This window comes from Esox lucius, chromosome 17 (assembly GCF_011004845.1).
Source record: "Esox lucius isolate fEsoLuc1 chromosome 17, fEsoLuc1.pri, whole genome shotgun sequence".
Classification (NCBI taxonomy): Eukaryota; Metazoa; Chordata; class Actinopteri; order Esociformes; family Esocidae; genus Esox; species Esox lucius.
Window position 1 is genome coordinate 31225453 of NC_047585.1, and position 23872 is coordinate 31249324.

General features: G+C 41.5%; 1 protein-coding gene across 2 annotated transcripts; it reads right to left on the reverse strand.

The window, feature by feature from the left end:
• Positions 1-32: 32 nt before the first annotated feature.
• Positions 33-22939, reverse strand: gdf11 (growth differentiation factor 11). Of its 2 annotated transcripts, none has more exons than XM_010881168.3 (3): positions 22185-22939; positions 7194-7567; positions 33-4661 (listed from the first exon to the last, which is right to left on the reverse strand). In XM_010881168.3, the coding sequence occupies exons 1-3, from the start codon at positions 22597-22599 to the stop codon at positions 4281-4283; spliced, it is 1170 nt and encodes a 389-aa protein (XP_010879470.1). In that variant the 5' UTR covers positions 22600-22939; the 3' UTR covers positions 33-4280. The 2 variants fall into 2 exon arrangements, with proteins under 2 accessions (XP_010879470.1, XP_010879471.1); XM_010881169.3 differs by having other exon boundaries at positions 34-4658.
• Between the last annotated feature and the right edge of the window lie 933 nt (positions 22940-23872).

Consider the following 23872-nt stretch of genomic DNA (forward strand, 5'->3'; position numbering starts at 1 on the left):
GTTTTTCATGGTATAAAACACTGACAGAGAACTTTTTGCAGTGTGGCTTTCAGTGGTCTATAGACTGTAGGCCAGAGTGTTAAATATGTTGAATGTGTGTGCATCGTTGGGAGTTTGTGATCACGTTAGTGTGTGGGATTATGGGTTGAGGAGTGTGTGAATGTTTGTTTGGGGAGGTTTTTGTGTGAGCATGTTGTAAGGTTTATGTCACTGCTGGCGTCTGTGTTCTGTTCTGTTGTGGGTGGTCCATGTGCATTTGCATCAGTAAAGAGCTCCGTCTTCAGTCTCATTTGTCCCCCATTGATTCCCTAAATTAGGTTGATGAGAGGCCCTCCTATCAGGTGACATATTAATTGGGTCATGCTGCATCCCGTACAAAAATCCAAACAATAGCCTCCCAACACTAAACCTTTCTCTTTGGGCTTGTTTCTCTCCTCTCTCTCTCTTCTACCAATTAGCCTCAGAATTCATCTGTTTCCTCTCCCTGCACCCCAACTCCATCCCAAGATTCAGAATCCACCAGGCTGTCACTGCGTCCTATGCTCATTTTATGTGAGACATAACAGGCCTGATGATGAGTTAGAACCTGGATGAAGCTTCTCAAGCCAGGTGTGATAATAGGGCAGCCAGAAATAAACACGGGAGAATTGGAATCAATCAGTCGTGAATTTTGTAAGCTAAATAAATGATTTATTGTACAAAAAAAAAGAAAAAAGAAAAGAAAAAATAACAATGGAACAGTTATTCATATGCACAACTATTAAACTACAAAGTTGGGGTGAAAATTATCTACACAACATGATGAACAAATGAAAGTGAAAGAAAAGAAAGTGAGCAAAAACATAAGAAGCGGAGAACCTGTCCAAAACATTATAAAATGTCAGCATTTGGGTATTTATTTACATAGAGATTTCTTCCTCTCATATATTTATATATATGAAAACACTTTCTCACACATACCAGTATACATACTCAAAAATTCAAGATGCAACTTTATCCACAGCATTAATCAGAATTAAGCTATGGTACTGGGTTGAGCTATGTATTTCTTCTTTTGTCAGCATACATTACCTTTAGCTATTTGCTACAGTCACTCTTGAACTCAGCTTTCTACTCAATTCAGACCTGAGAGCAAGGTGACCCTGTGGCATTAGTCTACATTTTTTGGGTTTACTGTCCAGGTTACGTGTTTGCACAGGTTAACTTATGACAAAACCTAACTGTTAAATGTATAAGCAAGTTTTCAGAACGCTAGTGAGGTAGACATACTTTGAAATTCAATGATTTGATCTTAATAAATAGAGACACTTTACCAGTTGAATTGTTTCCAACCATTGCCCATACCACAGTTTCTCCCTTTGAAATTGTTTAACATTTTCCTGCAGTTACAAAAGTTACAGCACACAACATGTCATCCTCTACTTTGGCTAGCGATCCCTGGATACTTTTTCCCCATTCTAATATGGGCACTTTTCACTCAAAACACACAAAGGCAGAACATGTCTGTATTAGACAGTTAACACAAAAATTCGCTCAAATTCAAAAGGACAAAAGTCTCTCCGAGTTGATAACAGATTGATTGAAGTTGATGATGGGGCATTTCCAGTTTAAAGCGTTCTATGTTCATCGGTCCAGACAATTGTTACACACGACTTATCACCCCGGGAGGACAGAGACCAGTTGGCCGCTGGTAAGTCCAGGTTTCTGAGATGGGTGTAAGAGGAGCGTGAGAATATGGACAGGCCTCCGCTTCAGACGAAAAGGAAGTCAGCAAAGTGTGATGTAACAAAATAAGTGATAGGCTTACTAGTCTATCCACATGGTGTATTGCCAGAAGCTTGGACAGTTCTTTTTTCAATTGTAAAAGCTCTTGTGCTCGATAAGGTAAAATACAAACACAAACAACAACACGACTCCTCACGCCATAACGTCCCATAGTGCAAAATTTATTGTTGGTAAGGTAGAGTGCCCAGAAAGGATTTTTGTACCCCTTTTTAATTATATACATATATTATTTATATATAATGTCAGAAGGCTCTTCCTTTATCCAACAGCATAGTGCTTTCGTTTACAACAAAGAGATATCTTCGCTTTGACATCCAGGAGACAAGACAGACTTCAAGCATCTAAATCTACACTCTATGTTCAAGCACTTCCAATATTTCCTGCACATTACAGATGCAGTTGAGGTTGGGGGGTGGGGACATCAGGATTTTCAATTAAAATATATGTTCTCTCTAAACTAGAAATGGCATTTCAGCTGTATTGTCTTGTCTTTATCAATGTTCCTTATTTTCATATGATCCACAATCTAGGTCTTCCCTTTACTTTAGTGTGCCTTTACTTACTACATGTCAAAACAAGCATTATAGCTTATTTCCAACACAAGGGTATCTTCCTTACCACAGCCATCACAACCTTTCTGTTATAGCTACTTGGTTGATTACATTTGGTCCTCCACTCATTGGGTTTGTTTTACGTAAATTAATGTGAGGCGATAGTCGTGGTGAATGAGAATAGTACTTCACAGTGAAAACGACAAAAGTACATACAAGTAGGTTATTTTCATATGGACAACATTTGTCAAAGTACTTGTGGCTTTCCGTTTCACTGTGATCTTACGCCCATAGCAGTGTAAACTGGCACCCACCAAATTGGGGATGTCCAAACGAACATGACACAATCTCCACGCGTTCTGAGGCTGTCCAGACGAACATGAGACAATCTCCTCACGTTCTGGGGATATCCAGACGAACATGAGACAATCTCCACGTGTTCTGGGGATATCCAAACGAACTTGACACAATCTCCATACGTTCTGGGGATGCCCTAATGATCCATGTTGTGTTGGCAGGGTATATTCTTGATTTAAAAATGCTTTTGAATTAAACACTTGATTTAGTTCATAAGTGACAGATTAATGACGGCCTATACAAAGGTACTGTTGTAAGAAACAAATGCTGTTTCATATTACTAAGTTCAGGGTAAATTCCATTTAAATTCCAGTCCATTCAGAAAGTACACTGAAATTCCAATTCCAATTGTCTTCAATGCTTTGCAAAGTGGAGAAATTGGACCTTGAATTGGAGTTTGGTAAAAAATACATGTAACAGACTGAAATTTAAAGGGAATTGGACCCATACTTGGCTCTTACCAGACAGAGAGTTTTAAAAGTGTAGCTTTGACACTTTTGTCTTAGTTAATCTTTAATTTGTGCGCAGTTTGATATTAGGGTTGATATTGAGGTCTAAGCTGTTACGTGTGCTTCTGCAGTAAAACATAGAGAAAATGCATTACAAACAAACGCTTTCTTGTTCACTTACAAAGGTAATGAAATAACTCTTTTCTTCTTTTTCTTTTTGTGTTTTACAAGATCACGGGTAAAAGAAGATCAAAGTATCTTTGAAAGGGTTCTTGGATTCTTAAGAATTTCACACAGTGGTGCTAGATACAACTCCAAAGGGTGCAGAGTTTGGCTTTGGATCTCAACACTTTACATCTACTACATAATTTTTTTCTTAAACACCATTTTGGATTCATAAACTTTTTGCCTAAAGTAGACAAGCAAGTATGGGAGATCTGTTTTGTAATAACTTAATGATGCTAAAGGTGAAGCATTGCACGATAGCACTGATAATAAGTCGAAGCCCCCATATAACACCTCTGTCTACAAATGTCTTGGTTGTGAATCAAATCCTATTGTTAGGAGTATAATATGCTATTAAAGCGTTTAAAAATGTAAAATAAAAAAATAATACAGTTTTGCCCCTCACCTCAAAACTGAATTTGCTTGGAAGCAACAATGTGAAATTAAAGGATACTGTAACTGCTTAGAAACGTCTCCCTCCATCAGTCTGGATTTACTATCCAGGACATCTCAACAAAGACACCATCTTTAAAAAAACCTGATATACATTTTCTTTAAATCTTTTTTTGAATCAAAACAACCACAAAACGAACAAACACCTAAGACATAGTTTTGACTTATTTACCATATGTTTCTCAAGCTGCTCCACAGACACACCCCTTTATAGTCTTCAATATAAATCTCAACCACTCGGCCTCGCTCCTATCTTCATTTCACACTTCATTTTTTTACCATTTTACATGCTTGACTAAAATGAATAACTAAGAAAATGGAGGTCCAGTGGGATTTCTTTTGTAGCAGAGTGTGGCGGGGGAGGGAGTAAAGTCTTGTGCCAGAGGAGAGCTCAGTCAGGGTTTTGGGTGGAAATGATGCAGAGCGGAATGTGCACGAGTACGCATGACTTCGGTTGAGCCTAGGAGCAGCCACACCTGTCCACCACCATTCCCGGGATCTTGCCGTGGATGATCTGCTGCTTGTCGTTGAAGTAGAGCATGTTGATGGGCGACATCTTGGTGGGCGTGCAGCAGGGCCCCGCGGAGCCTCTGGGATTGGCGTGCTGTACCAGGTGCGTATGCGGGTACTTCTGCATGAACATGTATTCGCACTGGCCCGAGCAGTAGTTGGCCTTGTAGCGCTTGGGTGCAATGATCCAGTCCCAGCCGAAGGCCTCGAAGTCCACTGTCAATGGGTAGCGGCAGCACCGGGACTCGGTGGAGTGCTCGTCACAGTCCAGGCCCAGATTACGTCGGGAGCGCTTGGTCGTCTCGAGAACCTTGACCTCCAGGAACGGCTGCTGGAGTCAGGGGGGGTGGGGGGGGGGGGGTGGAGGGGGGGTGTGGAATGGAGGTGATTAAGAGAGAACTCGAACAGTGAGGAAAGTAATAATTCTTAGGAAAAACCCTGGGGGGCACCGGGACCAATTAATGTCGTCGGAGAAGTCTTGAGACGCTTCTCTAAATGCCTGTCGCTACCTGTGGTTTTGGAGACACGGAGTACTGAGGTGAAGGTGTGGGCAGTATCGCTGGATGCAAAGCTGGCCACATGTAACGTCAATGGAATGGCCAACATTTTACACACTTAGCTTGATCTATGACCTCTAAGGTCATAAACAGGTTACCATAACCTTGACCCTTGTGCATTGCAAGAGCGGCAAATATTTTACTCTGGCCTGTTTATTTCACAAAGCCCTCATTTCTTCAAAGAAAACCCAGCTGGACTAGAGCACGGTTTTTGTGACACTTTTCAGAAGAAATAAGCCGATAGGCGGGAAGGGTTAACCAACGTCAGCTTGAGCCTCAGGGCTTTTGTTGGGGGGGGGGGGGGGGGGTCAGAGGGGAGTTGGCCTCATTTTAGCTTTTTGTGTTTTGTTAATTTTTTTCACACCGACCTCTGTGTCTCTGATCATTTCTTTCTTCTCCTTAAGAAAAACAGAGCTTGCTGCTGTGCAAGGATTCATTGGCCGAGAGGTCGAAATCAACCTCTAGGTCATGCCATGAAGAACTCACTCAAATGAAATGACTGGTGGGTTATCATTTTGTCATGCTTAAGACATGCATAAATAACAATAAATGAATACATAGTAATATAAATAGTGACATAGTTAAATATAGTAGTACCTTAATTTCTGTGTTATGTATTCTTTGTATATTGCAATGAAACTTTTACTTGGGTTGAATCTGTTACGATTAGACCACTGAATGTTGAAAACAATGTGATTGGACCCCCAGGAGCAGTGCAGAAAAGCTTTGTGACAAGACACATTTGTTAGTTAATGAAATGGCTGAGTAGCCAAGCTGAAAAACTCAATATACAGCTGGCAGATGTATTATAGATTATGGTAATTTATCATGTGAACACATTTTGATAATTATAGAACAATATCTTGGCAGCATTAGGAGATTGCAGCATTTTTTGGATACTCATGCTGACAAGGTTGGTTAGTGATTTGGAATGATTTATATCTTAATTTAGTTATATCTATGTAGTAGGGTAGCCGGTTACAATCTATTTTGAATGCCACAAAAGCCCATCTTTAGAGACTCTACAGACTATCTACAGACTATTAGTACACTTTCAACTATTCGCTAATCCTAACCTTTTCCCCATATGCTAACCCATAAATTTGACCCCTACCATAACATTTACTGTAAAGCTAACTGTTACCATAGCAAGCTGAAACGTATCAACAGAAAGCAGATGTATTATCAACTGATAAGTTTATTGATAGTTTGTTGATAATATCTGTAGAGGTTCAAATGTTACCAGCTACACTAACAGAGATATAGCACCATCATAACTTAGACCATGCTATTCCATTCCAAATGATTGTTATTGAAACAAACACAAAACCAATATCTGCTGCTTTTACTCCCATCAAACGCTTCAATAACTTCAAAAGGAATATTACAGGACGGCTACCTAACTACATTAGTGTTTCCCTATACGTTTTGATGAAGACAGTGAAAATTCCTTAGCAAGCTGTTCCCTACAACCTTGTCCACATAAGTGTCTGTTAACGCTGCAAACCCCCAACAATGCCCAGACATTCCTCCACAGTTATCAAAACTAGTGCAGAAGATAAATGACCACCATCTATCTCATCTGCCAATTGTAAAATTATTGTTTTCCACAATTAAGTCAGCAATTTTGCTTGCTAAAACTAGCTACTATCCAAGAAGCAATGTCAAATTACCGTGTTATCAGAATAGCTCAACCAGACTGAAAGTCCAACCTTCCTCTAGCATTCATATTTTCATTGCATGTACATAATACTATACAAAGAACAAATAAATATGTGAGTAAAACTGTAAAACAACTATTATATTTTCTCTCTCTCTCTCTCTCTCTCTCTCTCTCTCTCTCTCTCTCTCTCTATATATATATATATATATATATATATATATATATAGATAGATATAGATATAGATATAGATATAGTACCAGACAATAATTATTGTTTAATATATTGATGAATGTATTATATAATTTATATCATAAAATGGCACATTCATCCTTCATACTGAGGAGACAGTCAGAAATATTCATGCAACCTCCTTTGATATTGGATCAACCTACAGTGAGCACACCAAATAACTTCAAATAAACTCCATGCTAATATCTGAAGTGGTCTCTCCTTGATTCCTTCAAAGAGTCTTTCTGCCTGCTTCTCATGTGTAATGCTCATGTTCCCTTAGGACCTTCTTCACCAATGCATTTTAATAACAGAGGCACGGAAAGACTATGCCAAGAATCAAGGAGAGATTCATTGCTGAAGGGGCCTTGTGTCATCAGTGTGTGAGCCTGCGACAGGTCTGAGGGTCCTTACCAGCCCTTCCTCCCCCGGTCTCAGCGAGGTCACGGCCAGGTCGTTGCCACTCTCGTCATAAGCGTTGATGTCGATACCCCAATTGGTGTGCGGATTCTTGAACCAGTTTTGCAGCACGTGCTTGAAGTCGATACTCTGCCAGTGGCCGACGCGGGAGTTCAGATCGATCTTCATCGAGCGGATGCGGATGTGGCGGCTGCCCTGGTCTGTGACAGGCTTCAGTCTGAGGACCTGCAGGTAGACCTTGGAGGTCTGCTGCAGTGGCCGTAGGTATACCCACAGCTGGGCCTTCAGCACCTTGGTGAACATGAGCTTGGGGCTGAATTTGAAGAAGCAGCAGCTAGGCTTGCCGTCCACTTGCACCAGTGGCTCCGCTGTGGAACAAACAGGTAGAGAGGATTTACACATTATAAAAAGTTTTATATCTGTGTATATATATATATATATATATATATATATATATCAGTTCAGAAGACATTACAACATGTCAACAATCAATCAAGGTCACTGAACTGGAAAATACCTTTTCAAATGTAATTTTGGTATTGGATGTTTGTCTGCATAGTATAATATTAACAAAATAGACAAACAATACTAAAATTATATTTTTAAACACATTCTCCATTTCAGTGACTTTGAATGACTGTTGAGACATTATTACAGTTGTGCTCAAAAGTTTGCATACCCAAGAAAACATGAGTGAGAAGGCAAAACATGTCTTTTATTTCTTATGGGATTCACATTCAACTGTAGGTCATAACAGAATGGCACAATAAAGAGAAAATCTTTGGTCGTCTTGCATGAACCGCACGTTTGAGATCTCCTCAGAGTGGCTTGATGACATTAAGGTCAGGAAACTGTGATGGCCACTCCAGAACCTTCACCTTTTTCTGTTGTATCCACTGGATGGTCAACTTGACCTTTTGGTTAGGGTCATTGTCGTGCTGGAAAGTCCAAGAGTGTCCCATGCGCAACTTTCGTGCAGAAGATTTGTCTGCCAGTATTTTCTGATAATATGCTGCATTCATCATGCCATCAATTTTCACAAGATCCCCCATGCCTTTAGAGCTCACACCACCCCAAAACATCAGTGAGCCACCACCATGCTTCACAGTGGAGATGGTATTCTGTTTGCTATAGGCCTTGTTGATCCCTCTCCAAACATATGGTTGTGACCATAAACCTCTATTTTGGTCTCGTCGCTCCAAATTACTATGTGCCAGAAGCTATCAGGCGTGTCAAGGTGTTGTTGGGCGTATTGTAACCGGGCTTTTTTGTGGCATTGGTGCAGTAAAGGCTTCTTTCTGGCAAATCGACCATGTAGCTCATTTTTGTGAACAACCACACTGTCTTTTTCCAGAGCAGCCTGTATTTCTCCTGAGGTTACCTGTGTGTTTTTCTTTGTATCCCCAACAATTCTTCTGGCAGTTTTGGCTGAAATCTTTCTTTCTTTTTGATATCTTTTTATATCCTTTTCCATCTTTATAAAGTTCCATTACCTCGTTAGGCAGGTCTTTTGAAAGTTATTTTCTGCTCCCCATGGCTCAGTACCTAGCCTGCTCAGTACATCCACGTGAGAGCTAACAAACTCATTGACTATTTATACACAGACACTAATTGCAATTTAAAAGCCACAGACATGAGAAATTCACCTTTAAATGCCATTTTCACCTGTGTGTGTCACCTTGTGTGTCTGTAACAAGACCAAACATTCAAGGGTATGTAAACTTTGGATCAGGGCAATTTTTGGTAATTTCTGTAAAATCATTATGATTTAAAAAGGAGCCAAACAACTATGTGATAATAAATGGCTTCATATGATCACTATCCTTAAATAAAAGGATAGTGATCACAATTTCTGCCTGGGTATGCAAACTTATGAGCACAACTGTATGTATGCATCATCGTTTACACTGTTGGATGTTTTGAAAAACCTAAAACCAAGAAATATTTTGAGACACTACAAATATTTGATCAATGATATAAGCTTTACTAAAATGACAGGTCAAGTACTAAGACTATTACCATATTCCTTTTTACCTATCCAATCCATTTAGTTATCTGGGGGAAGGGGCTTGGGGTTGTTTTGGAATTGAGCATCTAATTAAACTCAACCAATGTGAGATCTGAAATCCAAGAGCTGCCATTGGTTTACCCCAGTAAATTAGTGTGATCGCATCTGTTGTGGGGTTCAGAGGTCAACCAATCTATGCACAGATGCCACAAAAGTCACAGGCAGGAGAAGTGAGGCAGAGCTAGTTACATGCCAGAAGAGGTACGAAAACAGTTATGTAGCACTTTGAAATGGTTACTACATAAACATTGTCTGAAACAATCTATGATGGAACCATCAATGAAACCCTAAAAAATAACGAGCAGTTTTAGAGACACTTCTAGACCAGACAAACTAACACCAGTGACTGTATATCATTCATGTAGGCTATGTGGCTGTGCATCACATATCATGTATTCTGACTAATTTGCACATACTACACATCAACAATAATGACATCCAACACCTATTTGCATCGAAATAATTATTTATATCATCAATTATGTACGCTGTCAAGATTTATTAGCAGATAATATTGTTTTTAACAAGACCATTACCAGATGAGGTATTTTAAATGGAAGCATATTGATTTTAAAGGATTATATTTAAAACAAACTTTTATGGAATGCATTTAGGCCCCTTTCTTAAATCATGTACCTACATTTCATTGAATAAATTATCTACATTGCAGAACATAAGGTGAATTGAAAATGGCTTCAAAAAATACATTTGGTTCATTGACTTATCAGTGAAGTACATCTGACCTACTGCAGAATTCATCAGTCGGTAGCCTGCAGATAGTTGGGTGTTGAAGGAGACAGCAGAGAGTGTTAATGATCTAGACTGAGTCGAATGAAGTCTTGTGTTGCCACTGATTGTTCTCTGCTAAGAAGTGTGTTGCTGCCTAGTTTTTACATAAAGCACAGGGATCTGTCAATCATTGCTACATTTGAGGTTGCTCTGGCAACCTGCAAAGGCTTCCTGGGTCAAAAGGTCATTTTAGCACCTCGGCCTAGTTAAGAAATGGGGTCAGGGGTCAAAACCGTCAGCCTTTTACATCTCCAGGGTGCTGGGGAGGGGCAATCCTAATAGCCAAATTGAGTTTGAAGGTCAAGGTCGACCCTATGGCGATGGTAATATATGTTTTTCTTCACAACCATCCCTTCACTTATTCACACAGGGAACACATTTGATATTTCCAACCTGTAAAACTCAACTTATTGAGCTACAATTAGTTTTTGTTGTGTTTGAGGCAGAGTTTCAGCAGCCAGTGGGCTGTTTACCGGACTTCCACTGATTTGAAGAGAACACAGAACAGTACTTTTTTAATACTGAAGTATTGTAATTGATTGAGCATTGAAGGATATGAATTCAATGAGGTAAAGACAGAATCATATCCATTAGAGTCCAGAGGAACGTTGAATAAGTGCCAAGCGAGGGACAGACATGGTCCTTCAGCCTTTATTACGAGGACCAGTCATTAGTGAGTGTAAATTATAGTGTCTCACGCTAGACAAACAATATGTCAATGTTCCTTTTGGTGGGTTCCTGGGGTCGCAGCAATTAACGTGTTGTGTTGTTGATGTTTTGGTGGCTCATCAGCACCAAACTCGGAATGAATGATTCTGCAGTTTTCTTCGGGTTTACTTGAGATTACTATTTGTTGTTGTTGTTGTTTTTAAGCAAAGTGAATGGTGATACTGACAATGTTACAATGTGAATGAAGAACCTGATAATGCCCTGTACTGAATGGTCACACTGACAATACTCCATAGTGAATGGTGAAACGCTGACATTGCACCATAGTAAACAATAAAACAGACAATCCCCAAAGTGAATGGTGAAATTGATAATGCCCCATAGTAAATGGTGAAACTCACAATGCCCCATAGCTAATAGAGAAAAACTGACAATGCCCCATAGTAAATAGTAAATCTGACAATTCACCGTAGTAAATAGTGAAAAACTGACAATGCCCCAGAGTAAATAGTGAAACACTTACAATACCCAATAGTAAATGGTGAAACTGACAATTCCCCATGGTAAATGGTTAAACTGACAATGCCCCATTGTGAATAGTGAAAAACAGACAATGCCCTTTAGTGAAAGGTGAAAAATAGACAATTCCCCTTAGGGACAATACTTCATAATGAATGGTGAAACTGATAATACTCCATAATGAATGGTGAAACTGACAATACTCCATAATGAATGGTGAAACTGACAATGCCACATAGTGAAAGGTGAAACTGACAATACTCCATAATGACTGGTGAAACTGACAATGCCCCATAGGGAATGGTAAACCTTTGACCATGTATATGCTGTCCACAATAACAACTAACCAACAGCTAAAAGACAATACTTAAAATATCCAGTTAAACCTGCTTATTGTTTCTACTATATATGTATAACAATTATTGGAGACCTACAGTATATTTTTTTAGATATCTGAGAAGTATATTTTGGCTGGTCATGCAACATATAGTGCCATATAATAACTAGTCACATGCATAACATGTGATACATCATGCTAAACAATGAGAGCATAAATGGGTAAAATCAATGTGTGCCTTTATATGGCAGGAATGGGTATAAAAATGGAAATGTGCTTACCTGCATCCTAATTATGTCATATTCCTTTACAGAAACTTCCACCAATATTAAATGCAGAAGGCTTGTAAAAATTACTCCAATGGGATTTTGAGCCCCAACCTAAAATAGCTTAATCCCTGTTGTCAGGAAATATCATTGATTAAGAGTTAAGTACTTTTTTGCCCTTGGGTTGTAGTAACGTTTATGTCCTCATTTCCTGCACCCAATTCTTTGTAACAGAACACCCCTCTCCAATCCCTCTGTCCCCGTACCCCTTTATACAAATCTGGGGGAACACACTCAGCTTTTGCATACAGCCCCACCTACTGGTGCAATGGCCCCCTCTCTCATCAATGCCTAGCACCTAGTAGGGAGTAGTGGACTAAGATGTTAACCATTCCGTACCTCTGGCATTAGCTACAAAGACAACCAACAAGGATGCATTCATGTGAGCATGTGCTTGGTTTTTCCTTTAGGGCACATGCCCGTTTGGTACTTCTCTCCGGTTTCCACTAGGGCAATGCAGAGTGCAGCTCTACATCATTACTGTAGCAGCTTATTTCCCTGTGGTGTGATGGGAGCATATGTAGCACATTAATTTAACTGCCAAAGCACAGCAGGTCTGCAGGTGGGACTACCAAACATCAGTCACCAATGTCATCTGTCCATTGAATTACCTCGGAGGCCATTTCAAAGCATGCTATGTTTTAATGGTTGCCAGTAATACTACCAGGTGCTGTTGCATGGACGTGGCAAGAGAAGAGCCAATGTGACGAGCACATATTGGACATTCTATGGAGATGTTTGCAGAGAGAGGAGAGTTAAGGCTAGATTATTCACACCATATGTTGTGTTACACAACACAACAGCATATTGCACCATGGGCTGACCTTCCAGAGAGTGGCTTATGTCCTTTCAAAATGTTGAATTCAAATCATGGTGTCCCTGAACCAGACACAAAAACACTGGGCTGACATTAGACTGACACAACAATGCATGAAAGGTGGCAAAGAGACAATCCCATTGCCTCGTTATGCAGACAGTTCACAATGGAGCCTTCTGCTTGGTGTGATAAGAAGCACACAGAGAATGTAGATTAAGTTGATGGAATATTTGATGGAGACATCACATCCAACATCCCCAGCCCTATTTGTATGAAGGCAATCTGGGCTGACAGACTGACAGTGTGGTTTGTGTACCCTGCTGTCCGTCAATAGGCTAATCCTTAGTGGCAACCCCTTATGCCATCACCCAATCAAATCATGCAGACCGTTCACTGGATATGAAAAAGGCTTATTATATAGAGAGACAAGCAAGCAGCAACTGTAAAATTGAAAATTCATTAAGCATCAACAACTCTATGACGTTTGTTAATAATAGTACGCGTGCTGATATACTAAAATTGCAAGTTAAGTTCAATGTTTTGAAGTCCCCACGTGTGTGTGTGTCTGTTTGTGTGTGTGTGTGTGTGTGTGTGTGTGCATTTGCATTTCTACACGTGCAGTAAAAAAGGAACTGCAAGCCAATCAGGTTCCATAGACACACTGCAAAAGAAAGAGAAAAAAAGAAAAAAAAACGGCCATCTATTGTGAATGTCCAAAACGATAGAGCATAATGGCATAAACCAAAATGGAGTAGCCATTTGCATATATATCTGTATTTTCTTTTCTTAATGGGAAATGCAAATGTGCCATTTTGTGGCGAGTGCGCGTTTGGGAGCCGTGCCGTTGGATAAATGTGACTCTAGGGTATCCCTGCGCACCTCGGCAAATTAATCATTGTGACACGTTCACGACCCCTCTAATAAGACAGAGGCCACAGTGCACCCCCCCAACCATCCCATCCCAGTCCCACTCCCTCTTTGTCTCCCAGCCGGTCCCAAGGGGAAGGAGCGGAGGGTGGGGGAGGCGGGGGTAGAGGTGGGGAAGTGGGGGGTGAAGTTAGACCCCTCATTCAGACCCCCTCCCCTGAGACAACGGCAGGCACAAGACTCATATTAGGACTGAGCACAGGAGCCCCCCAGGAGCAACAAAAGATATCTCCTAATACTCCCTGTTCCAACCCAGTGAATACACACACACTCACACACACACACAGGGGCCCCAAACACACTCTCTCCCCAAGACAGCAATAGGGGTGTTATAATAATGTAACCAAACCACAGAAATGCATGCAGAACTGCGGGACAGGGCGAGAAAGAGAGAGAGAAAAGGGAAGGGAGGGAGTGAGAAAGAAGGAGCAGTGAGCTGAAATAAGCTGGACAGCTGGACAGCAGGAAACGAGCAGGGTTTTGTGTGTGAATTTGTGTGTTTTTGTGTGTGCGTGGGTGGGTGGTTGCGTGCGTGCGTGCGCGCACTGATGGGATATTATGACCAGTTCTGCAGAGCAACAGATTCTGCAAAGAAAAGTCGTTCGGGTTGTTACTGACAAATCTGGAAAACAACTAATTCCATCAATTTCAGCAACATCTCCTGTCAGAACAACATGGTGTCCTGACAATGTGTATTTATCGATTGCTGCAGAGAAGAATCACTTGTGCATTGAACTGTGTGTTGTGTTGTTATGACGTTTTCATTAGAGTTAGTAAGATCATCTGTTGAATTTATTATCTATTAACATCCCTATGGGAGATCCTCACTTGAGTGGATTATATCCAATAGTGTCGCTAATTAGACAATTTGAGCCCACAAGCAATCCACATCATAACAAGCATGATAGTTATAATGAAATTCTTCTGCACCAAAATCCCTAATTCTGGAGATGATATAGCATTTAAAATCCCTTAGTGATTATGTGTGCTGAGCTTAGTCAACGTTACAACCCTTAGAACACAGAGAGGAACCCCTTCCTCTATTCTGCATTCAAATTGTTTCTTAGGGGGAAAGGGGGGAGGGCTGAGGGGGGAGCAGAGGCCAGAGAGACCCACAAAGGGGAGATGTTTTGATGCACTCTCTCCTTGCTCCCTGTCTTTGGGTGATGATGTGAGTTTGGCCTTTCTGTTTGCCCTCGCTGCACAATTGAGGCCGCCCTGAAGCTCAAAGCCCAAAACCCAAAACTCAATGCCCAAGGCTCAAAACCTCAGCCAAGGATTTTCACTGTAGGCCCTGTCAGCCGGAGCCATGTCCCCCCTCATCTGAATCTCTTTTCTGTACATACTATTCACTCAACGACGTTCATACAATGTGGGAGTATCTGTTATCCCATTCCAAATTAGTCACAGCTTCTTAATTTTCTCCACCAGCACTGTACATTAATAGAACCAAACTTGGCACCAGGCCTAAAGAACATTTGGACACTGCTGCTTCCACATAACGTACTTCCTGGGTTGATCTAAGCTCTCCGCATGCCGAAGCGGAAACTCGGACAGCATTAGGCGATGAATGAATACAGTAAGGAGACACTCTCGGGGACACCTCGAAAGGCTCCGATGAAATGCTCACACGGATGACAATCAGGAGCGGCGGCGGAAACCCACTCAGTGCACGCCGTCCCCACCTCGTTCAGGCACGTCTGAGTCCTGGTGGAATCCACGCAGCACGATCAGAGACGCCTTCATTTAGGATTAATGGGCTCTTCCATAAACGTGTCCGCTGCACCGCCCCCAGCGCCCCACTCACCCCTCAGTGATAATCCCCTCAATGATCTCCATTTTATCTTTTCTCTCCTCTTCTCTCTTCTCTTCCTCGTGTCCCTCCTCTACACAAAGCTTAATTACTAGTGGGAAGTAATTATTTCCTTTATTAGTGAGACGTAACATCTGTTTCGGGTCTTTTTAAGTGTACCTATAAAAGTCCCTCCATGATTCTGTCCCTTAAGGATAGGACTGGGCTGCTTGTTCCCTGCGGACCACCTCCCTAAAGCTGCCCCTGCATCTCTTCACCGCTCTCCTAAGGCCTATAGATGCTAACGCCCTGCAATCCCCTTAACAAGGCCCTGAGCAGCATATCAGCTCACTGAGCACACACACACACACACACACACACTTAACAGGAGGAAGTATTTAATTTACTGGTCCATAATTGTCATCATAACTTCATATTCAATGATCTCGTAAAATGTGGCTTTTTCTAGTGCCATGCTATTCAATCTAATGTACGGTCTAATTTGATCTTCTGTTCACGTGGAAGGTATATCATGAGCGTGATTCCTAAATGTGTAGTTTAAGTGTTTGGTGTGTGCTTGCTGGTGGCACTGGGGACCCATGTTTTAAGTCAAGTCTCACAAATGTTTTCCAGAGAGAAAGAGCTAGGTCTGGCTGGTTGTTGACAACCTTTTCCACCGAGTGAGAGAGTTTGTTTGTTGTGCCTATAATTGTAATATATATTGATGTTTGCTTTGACAATGTATGTAGTAACACATTCCATGCCAATAAAGCCATTTGAATTGAATTGAGAGAGGGAGAGGGAGAGAGAGAGAGAAAGATAGGTCTACCTGGTGGTTGGGGACCTTTTCCAGAGACAGAGACAGAGAGAGAGAGAGAGAGAGAGAGAGAGAAAGAGAGAGGGGTCTACCTGATGGTTGGGGATCTTTTCCAGAGAGAGAAAGAGAGAGAAAGAGAGAGAGAGAGGTCTACCTGATGGTTGGGGATCTTTTCCAGAGAGAGAAAGAGAGGGAGAGAGAGAGAGAGATAGGTCTGCCAGTTGGTTGGGGACCTTTTCCAGAGAGAGAGGGGACTGGCTGGTATCTGAGGACATGGGAGCGTGGGAATACAGAATGAAAGGTGCAGGGAGTGAGATTCCTGAAAGCACTGGTGAAATCGCAGCCCACATATTAATAGACTTGGTCCCTTTGAAATTTTATTAGCCATAAAATTGACAGCGTGTTGTGCTATTTCAACAGACCTTGCAGTTTCTAGAAAGTTTTATTTTTCTTAAGCAAACCAGCAATGACCTGGTGTCCAAACAAGTTCTCACCAAAGCTGATGTTTCCCTAAGTGACCAGGAGGGACTGAAAAGGGACGGGAACAGGTGTCACCATCAAACGTAGCCTTCTATGGAATGAATAAATATATAAAAACCTCACATAGTCATCAACTTCCCGCAAATACTGGTCAGTTGGCTGAAGACAGTCCGGCTTCTGCTGGCCTGTCCTTTTAGCGCGCTCCCTCTTAATGTTTATGGTTCCTGCACCTTCAGGAAATGACCCTTTTATAGGGTCAACACTATAAAAGACTTGTGGGTTTTTTGGTGGGAGTGGTTGGTGTGTGCGTGTGTGCGTGTGTGTGCGTGTGTGTGTGTGTGTGTATGGGATGCGGATAATGCTGTGTAAGCTACTACCGGTTCTCCTTTGCTGCCGAAGAAAGAGACCCGATGAGGTTAATTGGCTCCTCGTCCAATATATCACATAGCTGTGAACTCTGTGACCCTCTTTGTCAATAGGGAGACTTTTCTTCACTGTGTGTATATGTGTGTGTCTGTGTGTGTGTCTGTGTGTGTGTGTGTGTGTGTGTGTGTGTGTGTGTGTGTGTGTGTGTGTGTGTGTGTGTGTGTGTGTGTGTGTGTGTGAGAGATAGTGTGAGAGTGAGGATACAGAGAGAGGAAGAAGAGAGATGAGAGAGAAAAACTGAAAAGTGCTGCACTCTGCTGGATCCCCTGTCAATGAACTCTGCTGAAACTGTTATGTCATATTACGAAGGATGACTAAGGACGTAGAAGAACGACTTGAGTCAGATGTTTGATGCATAGATGAGAATGAACCTTTCTGAGGTCTTCGTTTGTCATATCCACACCTTCATTAACAGTCACTTACACAAACACACACAATCACACATTATATTTATCCCGCTGAGTCAATTTCAACCCTGATTACATAACTCCATTACCACCTGTATCCCTGATCACTGGTACTGGTGCCAACCATGTATGTTATTACCTTGTATCTTATTTTCAGAACATCCAAGATATTCAATATTTGTATTTTTTATATAATGAATATTACATTGTTGAGGAATCGTTACCAAGTAAGCATTTCACCGTACAGTCTCCACACGCTGCATCCAGAGCATGTCAGAAAGAAATCAACAATGTTTTTATTTTTAGTTCATTGGCGTTGAGTCAAAGGAAAGTAACTGGTTAAATAGCTAAATGTTTCTCTTTGGTTGTGAGCTTTTGGAACCATTTTGGACTGGAGCAAGGCTAGAACTGCAACCCAACCAGATGGTTGACCGCAGGTGTTGGACTTAAGTGGTCAAATTGCAATAAGATGGGCCAATTACTGAAACAATCCAGAGACGGGGGGGGTGACAAATTACTTCAAAACGTTTTACAAACACAGTTGTGTGCTCGGAGAAAGAGGGACTGAGAGAGAGAGAAAGAAAGAAAGAGGGAGAGAGGGCACTGATGGGAGAGGAAGGTCTGGTCTCAATGCCATGGACAGGTGACAAATGAGGGCCTATTGGGGTCAAAACCTCACCCCTCCTTGGCCCAGTCCTTCCACCCAAAAAAACACACATGCACAGTTCCTGTGAACATCCCATCTACATGCACAGTTCCTGTGAGCATCCCATCTACATGCACAGTTCCTGTGAGCATCCCATCTACATGCACAGTTCCTGTGAACATCCCATCTACATGCACAGTTCCTGTGAGCATCCCATCTACATGCACAGTTCCTGTGAACATCCCATCTACATGCACAGTTCCTGTGAGCATCCCATCTACATGCACAGTTCCTGTGAGCATCCCATCTACATGCACAGTTCCTGTGAGCATCCCATCTACATGCACAGTTCCTGTGAGCATCCCATCTACATGCACAGTTCCTGTGAGCATCCCATCTACATGCACAGGGCACTGCATCTATATCCTTGCAACACACTGAATGGAGGGGAAATGCAACAGTACATTACAGTGCCGCACTGTGATATAAATAGCGTTTCCATGAAATTTCATAGTAATTAGCGACCAGGAAGCATGGACCCTCTCAACCCCCTCCGCGGCACCCACGCACCTTGAGTGAATACTAAGAAGTGACTCTGGCACCGGTCCAGTTCAGCATGTACTGTGTGAACCCGCATGGCCCATCAAAGGCAGTGCGCACGCCCGTGAGAGTGTGATTGCGTTCGAGGCGCACAGGGAATAGTGTTTGAAGTCCTCCCTGGCTCCATCTGAGAGACAGAAAAAGGCGCTTTTCATCCTGTGGGATTGCCGAAGCGCCACAGGCGAGAGAGATGCAGTCCTTCTCCTCTCAACGGGAAACCGTTCCATAGCACCAGAAGAGAGAGGGATGAAGGAGAGGGAGGAATGGAGAAAGGGGTAGAGAGATGAGAGGAAGAGAGAAGTGAGAAAGGATAAAACAGTGTGGGAGGGGAAAGGAGAAAACAGGGAGGAAGAAAGATAGGGAGAAAGAGATGTGGAAAGATGCTAATGCAGCCCCATAGCATCCTGTTAACAGTGCAGAGCAGCACAGTACATGTTTTTTTGCACCAGTGTCACTGAGTGCACTCCCATTCATTCAAAACAAAGACGCAGCAGCTCCCACACTTGACATTTTAATAGAGATATCTTATAGACCTATCAACAACCACGGCCTACAACTGTCAAATAAACAAGCCACTCAGAAACAAACACTCGATTCCCCAGCAAAACTAAAGCCGCTCTGTTAAACGTCAAGTCACACTTCACCCAGTCCCGTCATGTCTGTGCTGCTGATCTGGATGCCGCTTGAGGCTGATTGCTTCACAACTAATGGACAAGGGCAGCTGTGTCATGACATTTCATGTCCGGCCCGAGGAAGACTGCAGTGACAGGTTCAACACGTCCATGTGTAAGTGGTGAGAGAGAACAGCCCTGGACGGAACACACCGGGATGGAGGCAGCACAGCTGTCCTCAAACACAAGATACACTGTTACGCTGGCTCATTATGAGAATAGGAGGAAAGAAAACATTTGCTGTGTGTCCCACTAACAGCATAGAAGCAGAGGGAGAGGGAGAGAGACAGGGAGGGAGACTGCTATTGTATGTAGTCAACTGGTTCATGACAGCTGGACATAATAAGCCTGGAGAGCATGCATTAAACATTATACTGCCACACTGTTGACCTAAAAAACCTGAACCATGAGAACTTAATGTCACGTTAAAGTTTTATATAGTTCTAATGATGAACGCTTCTGCAATACAACTTTATGATGATACGCATGACTCCCATATAAACAGTGTGTCTTGAATTTTACTAGCCTATGATCAGAGGAATCATTTTCCAAGATGGTGAACTGCATCCATGCAACAGCAGTCAAGATTTCATGCTTGGCAAAAACATTGAAGCATCTCTCAATAGGACCAAAGCCTGAACTTGCTTTGAGGGTTGTCAATAGCAACTGACACTGTGATTTTCATTACCATGGCCATAGGCCACAGTTGTTTTGCAGATATTCAAGAATAAGTAATTAATCATCAAGTAGGCCTGTGCGCATAGGCAGAATCATTCACAAACGCTCAGCTACATCACAGGGAGTTTTGATGAGCAAAATGGGCGATTAATTAGAGGACAGACTATTAACCCTAATGGGTATAGGCAATTAGAACTAATTTCTTGACGTTTTAACTACTACTAATTTAAAGAACGAACAAACACACATGTAAACGACATGGGTGCTTATTTATGTCTGACAATGGCCAACTGTAATAATCTCACCAGAGTTTGGCGCTCAGCAACCCGCAGTTAAACTGACGAAGTTCATTAGACTATGCCTCGAACAGAGCGCACGACGTGGGCTGTATGATAATCGACGAAGAGGTTAGTTATACGCGAACACAAACATATCTTTGTTCAACCTTGGAAAAAGAGGATTATTTGCACGGCTTTTTACGCCTTTTGTGGAATACATTACGTGTGTAAATGTTGTTGAACCCCGGTGATTCGTCGCGAAAAGGTCACACACTCCCCTAGACCCCAACTGTTTCTTTGGCTTTGTGTCCTCAGGGGGAAAAACGAGCTGTGCCTATAAACTTCGCATTTAAAAGGCAAGTGCGGTCGAGGGGGACTGCTGCATGGGGGAAACAATAGCAGCTTTTTTGGACACACTTTTTCTCACTGCGATGAACAGCAGGGGATCCGGTAGAGCCCTCTTAAAAGGAACCGATAGAGCACATCTGCTGGGGCTCTATAATTTTAGGGAATGTTGATGTTTTTTGTAGGATATGCCTTTCTGACAACATTGGAGCATGTTATTTTATAATTGTTTGATAACGAATGTTATGCCTAAACCGTCAATCTGCAAAATAAAACATATAGGTTAGCCTATATATTGGCCAGGATACCATGTGGGATAATGTGCAGACTCGACCCAATACATCTGCCCACCAAATGTTATATTATCATTATTGATTTATGCACTCCAAACTGCCATTGTAGTAGCTTTCAAGAGACTGTCATGCGGTCATTGAAAGTCAAATCACATAACATCTTCGAAATTGCAAATTAGCATTGACCCAATTTACAAGAAAACATAAAAGACGCTTTGAAAGAGCTATTTCTACAAACATGATAGCATTAATTAAAAGTATAAAGTTTTGCACGGAAATAATAAGAACATTCCTACAGAAATATATGTTATTATCTGGGCGGGCTGTAGACTTCCGCCGATCCTACGCGCACAGTAAATCCGCGCACGAGCTGTCAGTGCTGACACCGTACGCTGTAGCACAGCTGTAGGCTAGAAGTCCATCCTCTAAAAGTGCCTGCTGTTCACACGTAAACGGCGCAATATAGTCCGTGCATCATACTACTACTAACAACGTTTAATAATAATAATCGTATATCTCGTAATAAAGACAATAAAAAGAATGTCTTGACTTACTCAAAAGTTAATTAATCTCGTCATTATCTGTCATATTGTAATGAGGACATTTATTGACTTCTTGATTTATCAAGTGCACACTTTATCTATCTTGATCTTCACAATTTGTTCTATTCAAATGATTCTGAATGGGTGGACAGTCGTATTTTAGTCGAGTAAAAAGATGGGTTAGTATATCATCGGAAGCAGGCCTGTAGATTCTGTTCAGGTGTCCAAAGTGCCAATGTTGTAAAGACAATTACCTCTGTCATGTCAATAATAAACACAGTCACCGCACATTCGGCAGTGACTTGTTCTTCAGTCCCAGTACTTGTTTACAAAGTGGGCCTAATACTATATATGTTTGTGTGTGTGTGTGTATGTATGTGTGTATATATGTATATATATATATATATATATATATATGTATGTATGTATGTATGTATGTATGTATGTATGTATGTATGTATGTATGTATGTATGTATGTATGTATATATATATATATATATATATATATATATATATATATATATAGTAACTAAATGGGACAAAGTTGTATTACTCACGCTCCGAAGCCATAGTGATGACTGACTCCGTAGTGGCGTGATATTCGTCCTCCTCCATAAACTCATCCTGGGAGGACGCATCTCCCTGGAAGTCGTGATGGTCCAGAAGCTGCTGGAGCGGAGGCGCCTTGGGTAGCAGCTGGTTCACCACCTCCCGACTAATGTTAGGAGCATACTTGAGCCGGAGCTTACTCAGTATCTGAGATTTGATGGTCTCCAGTCTCAGCACTTTACTTTGCTCTCGCCAAACGCATGCGGAACATTCGTGAGCGCCTGCTTCTTCATCAAGGAGCGACAGCCCGGCGTCTGTTGGCATCTCGCTCGTTGGTGGAAGAAAAAGGTTAGGCTCGTCACTCCCGGACAGTCCCAGACAAATATAAACCATCAAACATAGCAAAAAGTTATACCTCGTCATGATGATTACTGAACGGGATATATAACTTTCTGCTCGCGTTATCCCTTTCTCTATCCTTCTCTGAAATGTTGCTTGTCGCAACCTGTTTTCTTACCTTGCGAAGGTACCACTGAAATGAAACTATTCCAACAGAGTCGCCTCCTAAAACGGGTTTATTGTAGTACAGCAATACAGTTAGGAAGATGCGTTCTAGTGTGTTTTCTCGTAATTTCACTTAAGCCAATCTGCACATTTTACGCATAACTCGTTTTCATGCTATAGTTGATTTGGTTGCCTTTTCTGATAGCAATTAAGTCCATACGTGTGAATGTTCATATGTGTCATTGAAAAGTGTGCAAGTACGTCCTAAAAGGGCTGTTTATATATCTCCGCTCCTCGGTGTCGTAATCCGTCTCCATTGGCCAGGATTTAACAAAAGGCTGTTAGGTCTGTCACCAAGTCAAGACAGAGGGAGCGAGAGGGAGGGAGCAGGGGAAAATGGACCGGAGAGTAGTTTGTCCAGTTTGCATTTTATTACTGTATTGAAACGGGGTTTCGAACTTGGAAGAAGCTGCTTCAAGTCATTTAATGTAATCAGCTTGTTTTCCTTTAACTGGTATGCAAGCAGTGGACGGACATTTCGACATCAACGTAACCTTCTTTTTCCCTTTTCTGACTTTTAATAAAACCCTGTTTTATATATTAGGCCTATGCATAAGTTGCGTCAAATGTAGGCTTTGCATTAGGGTACACGTCAAACCTGGTCTGCCACCATAAAATTGTAAAACGTTCAAACTGAACGTTGAGAGACAGGTTGTCTTGAATGAATATTTAGAATTGAATAATTGGTAAATCAGTAAAATTGGCACCCCTGTAATGTTAGACATACTCTATGATGAATCTGGTCCATGCTGCATATTCATCCAGGTATGAAAATGCAGCAGAAACATCAACATGCAAAACTATCAAACTCATAAGCCCTGATGTTAAAACCATATAAAATAATAGGATATGACTACAGCAGAGCAAAGGCATCCAACAACATCCATTCCCCTAGCACTTGTTTTAAATATATACTATTTATGAATATGCCTGCTGTATATATATATATATATATATATATATATATATATATATATATGTGTGTGTGTGTATGTGTGTGTGTGTGTGTGTGTGTATTGCTCAAACATAAGGACAACGTTTTTCAAAGATGATTGAATCTTTAAGCAGCCTAATTGAAGTCATCTTTGAAATGAAAACAAGAGAGTAATATTCCCGTAGTTTATAAATTATA

Excerpts from the sequence above, each read along its gene's own strand:
- gdf11 (XM_010881168.3), bottom strand. The coding sequence starts at position 22,599 with ATGACGAGGTATAACTTTTTGCTATGTTTGATGGTTTATATTTGTCTG. Across the intron at positions 7,568-22,184 it reads CATCACTATGGCTTCGGAGC|CGGAGCCACTGGTGCAAGTG; the intron begins GTGAGTAATACA and ends TTTGTTCCACAG. Across the intron at positions 4,662-7,193 it reads GACCGGGGGAGGAAGGGCTG|CAGCCGTTCCTGGAGGTCAA; the intron begins GTAAGGACCCTC and ends CCCTGACTCCAG.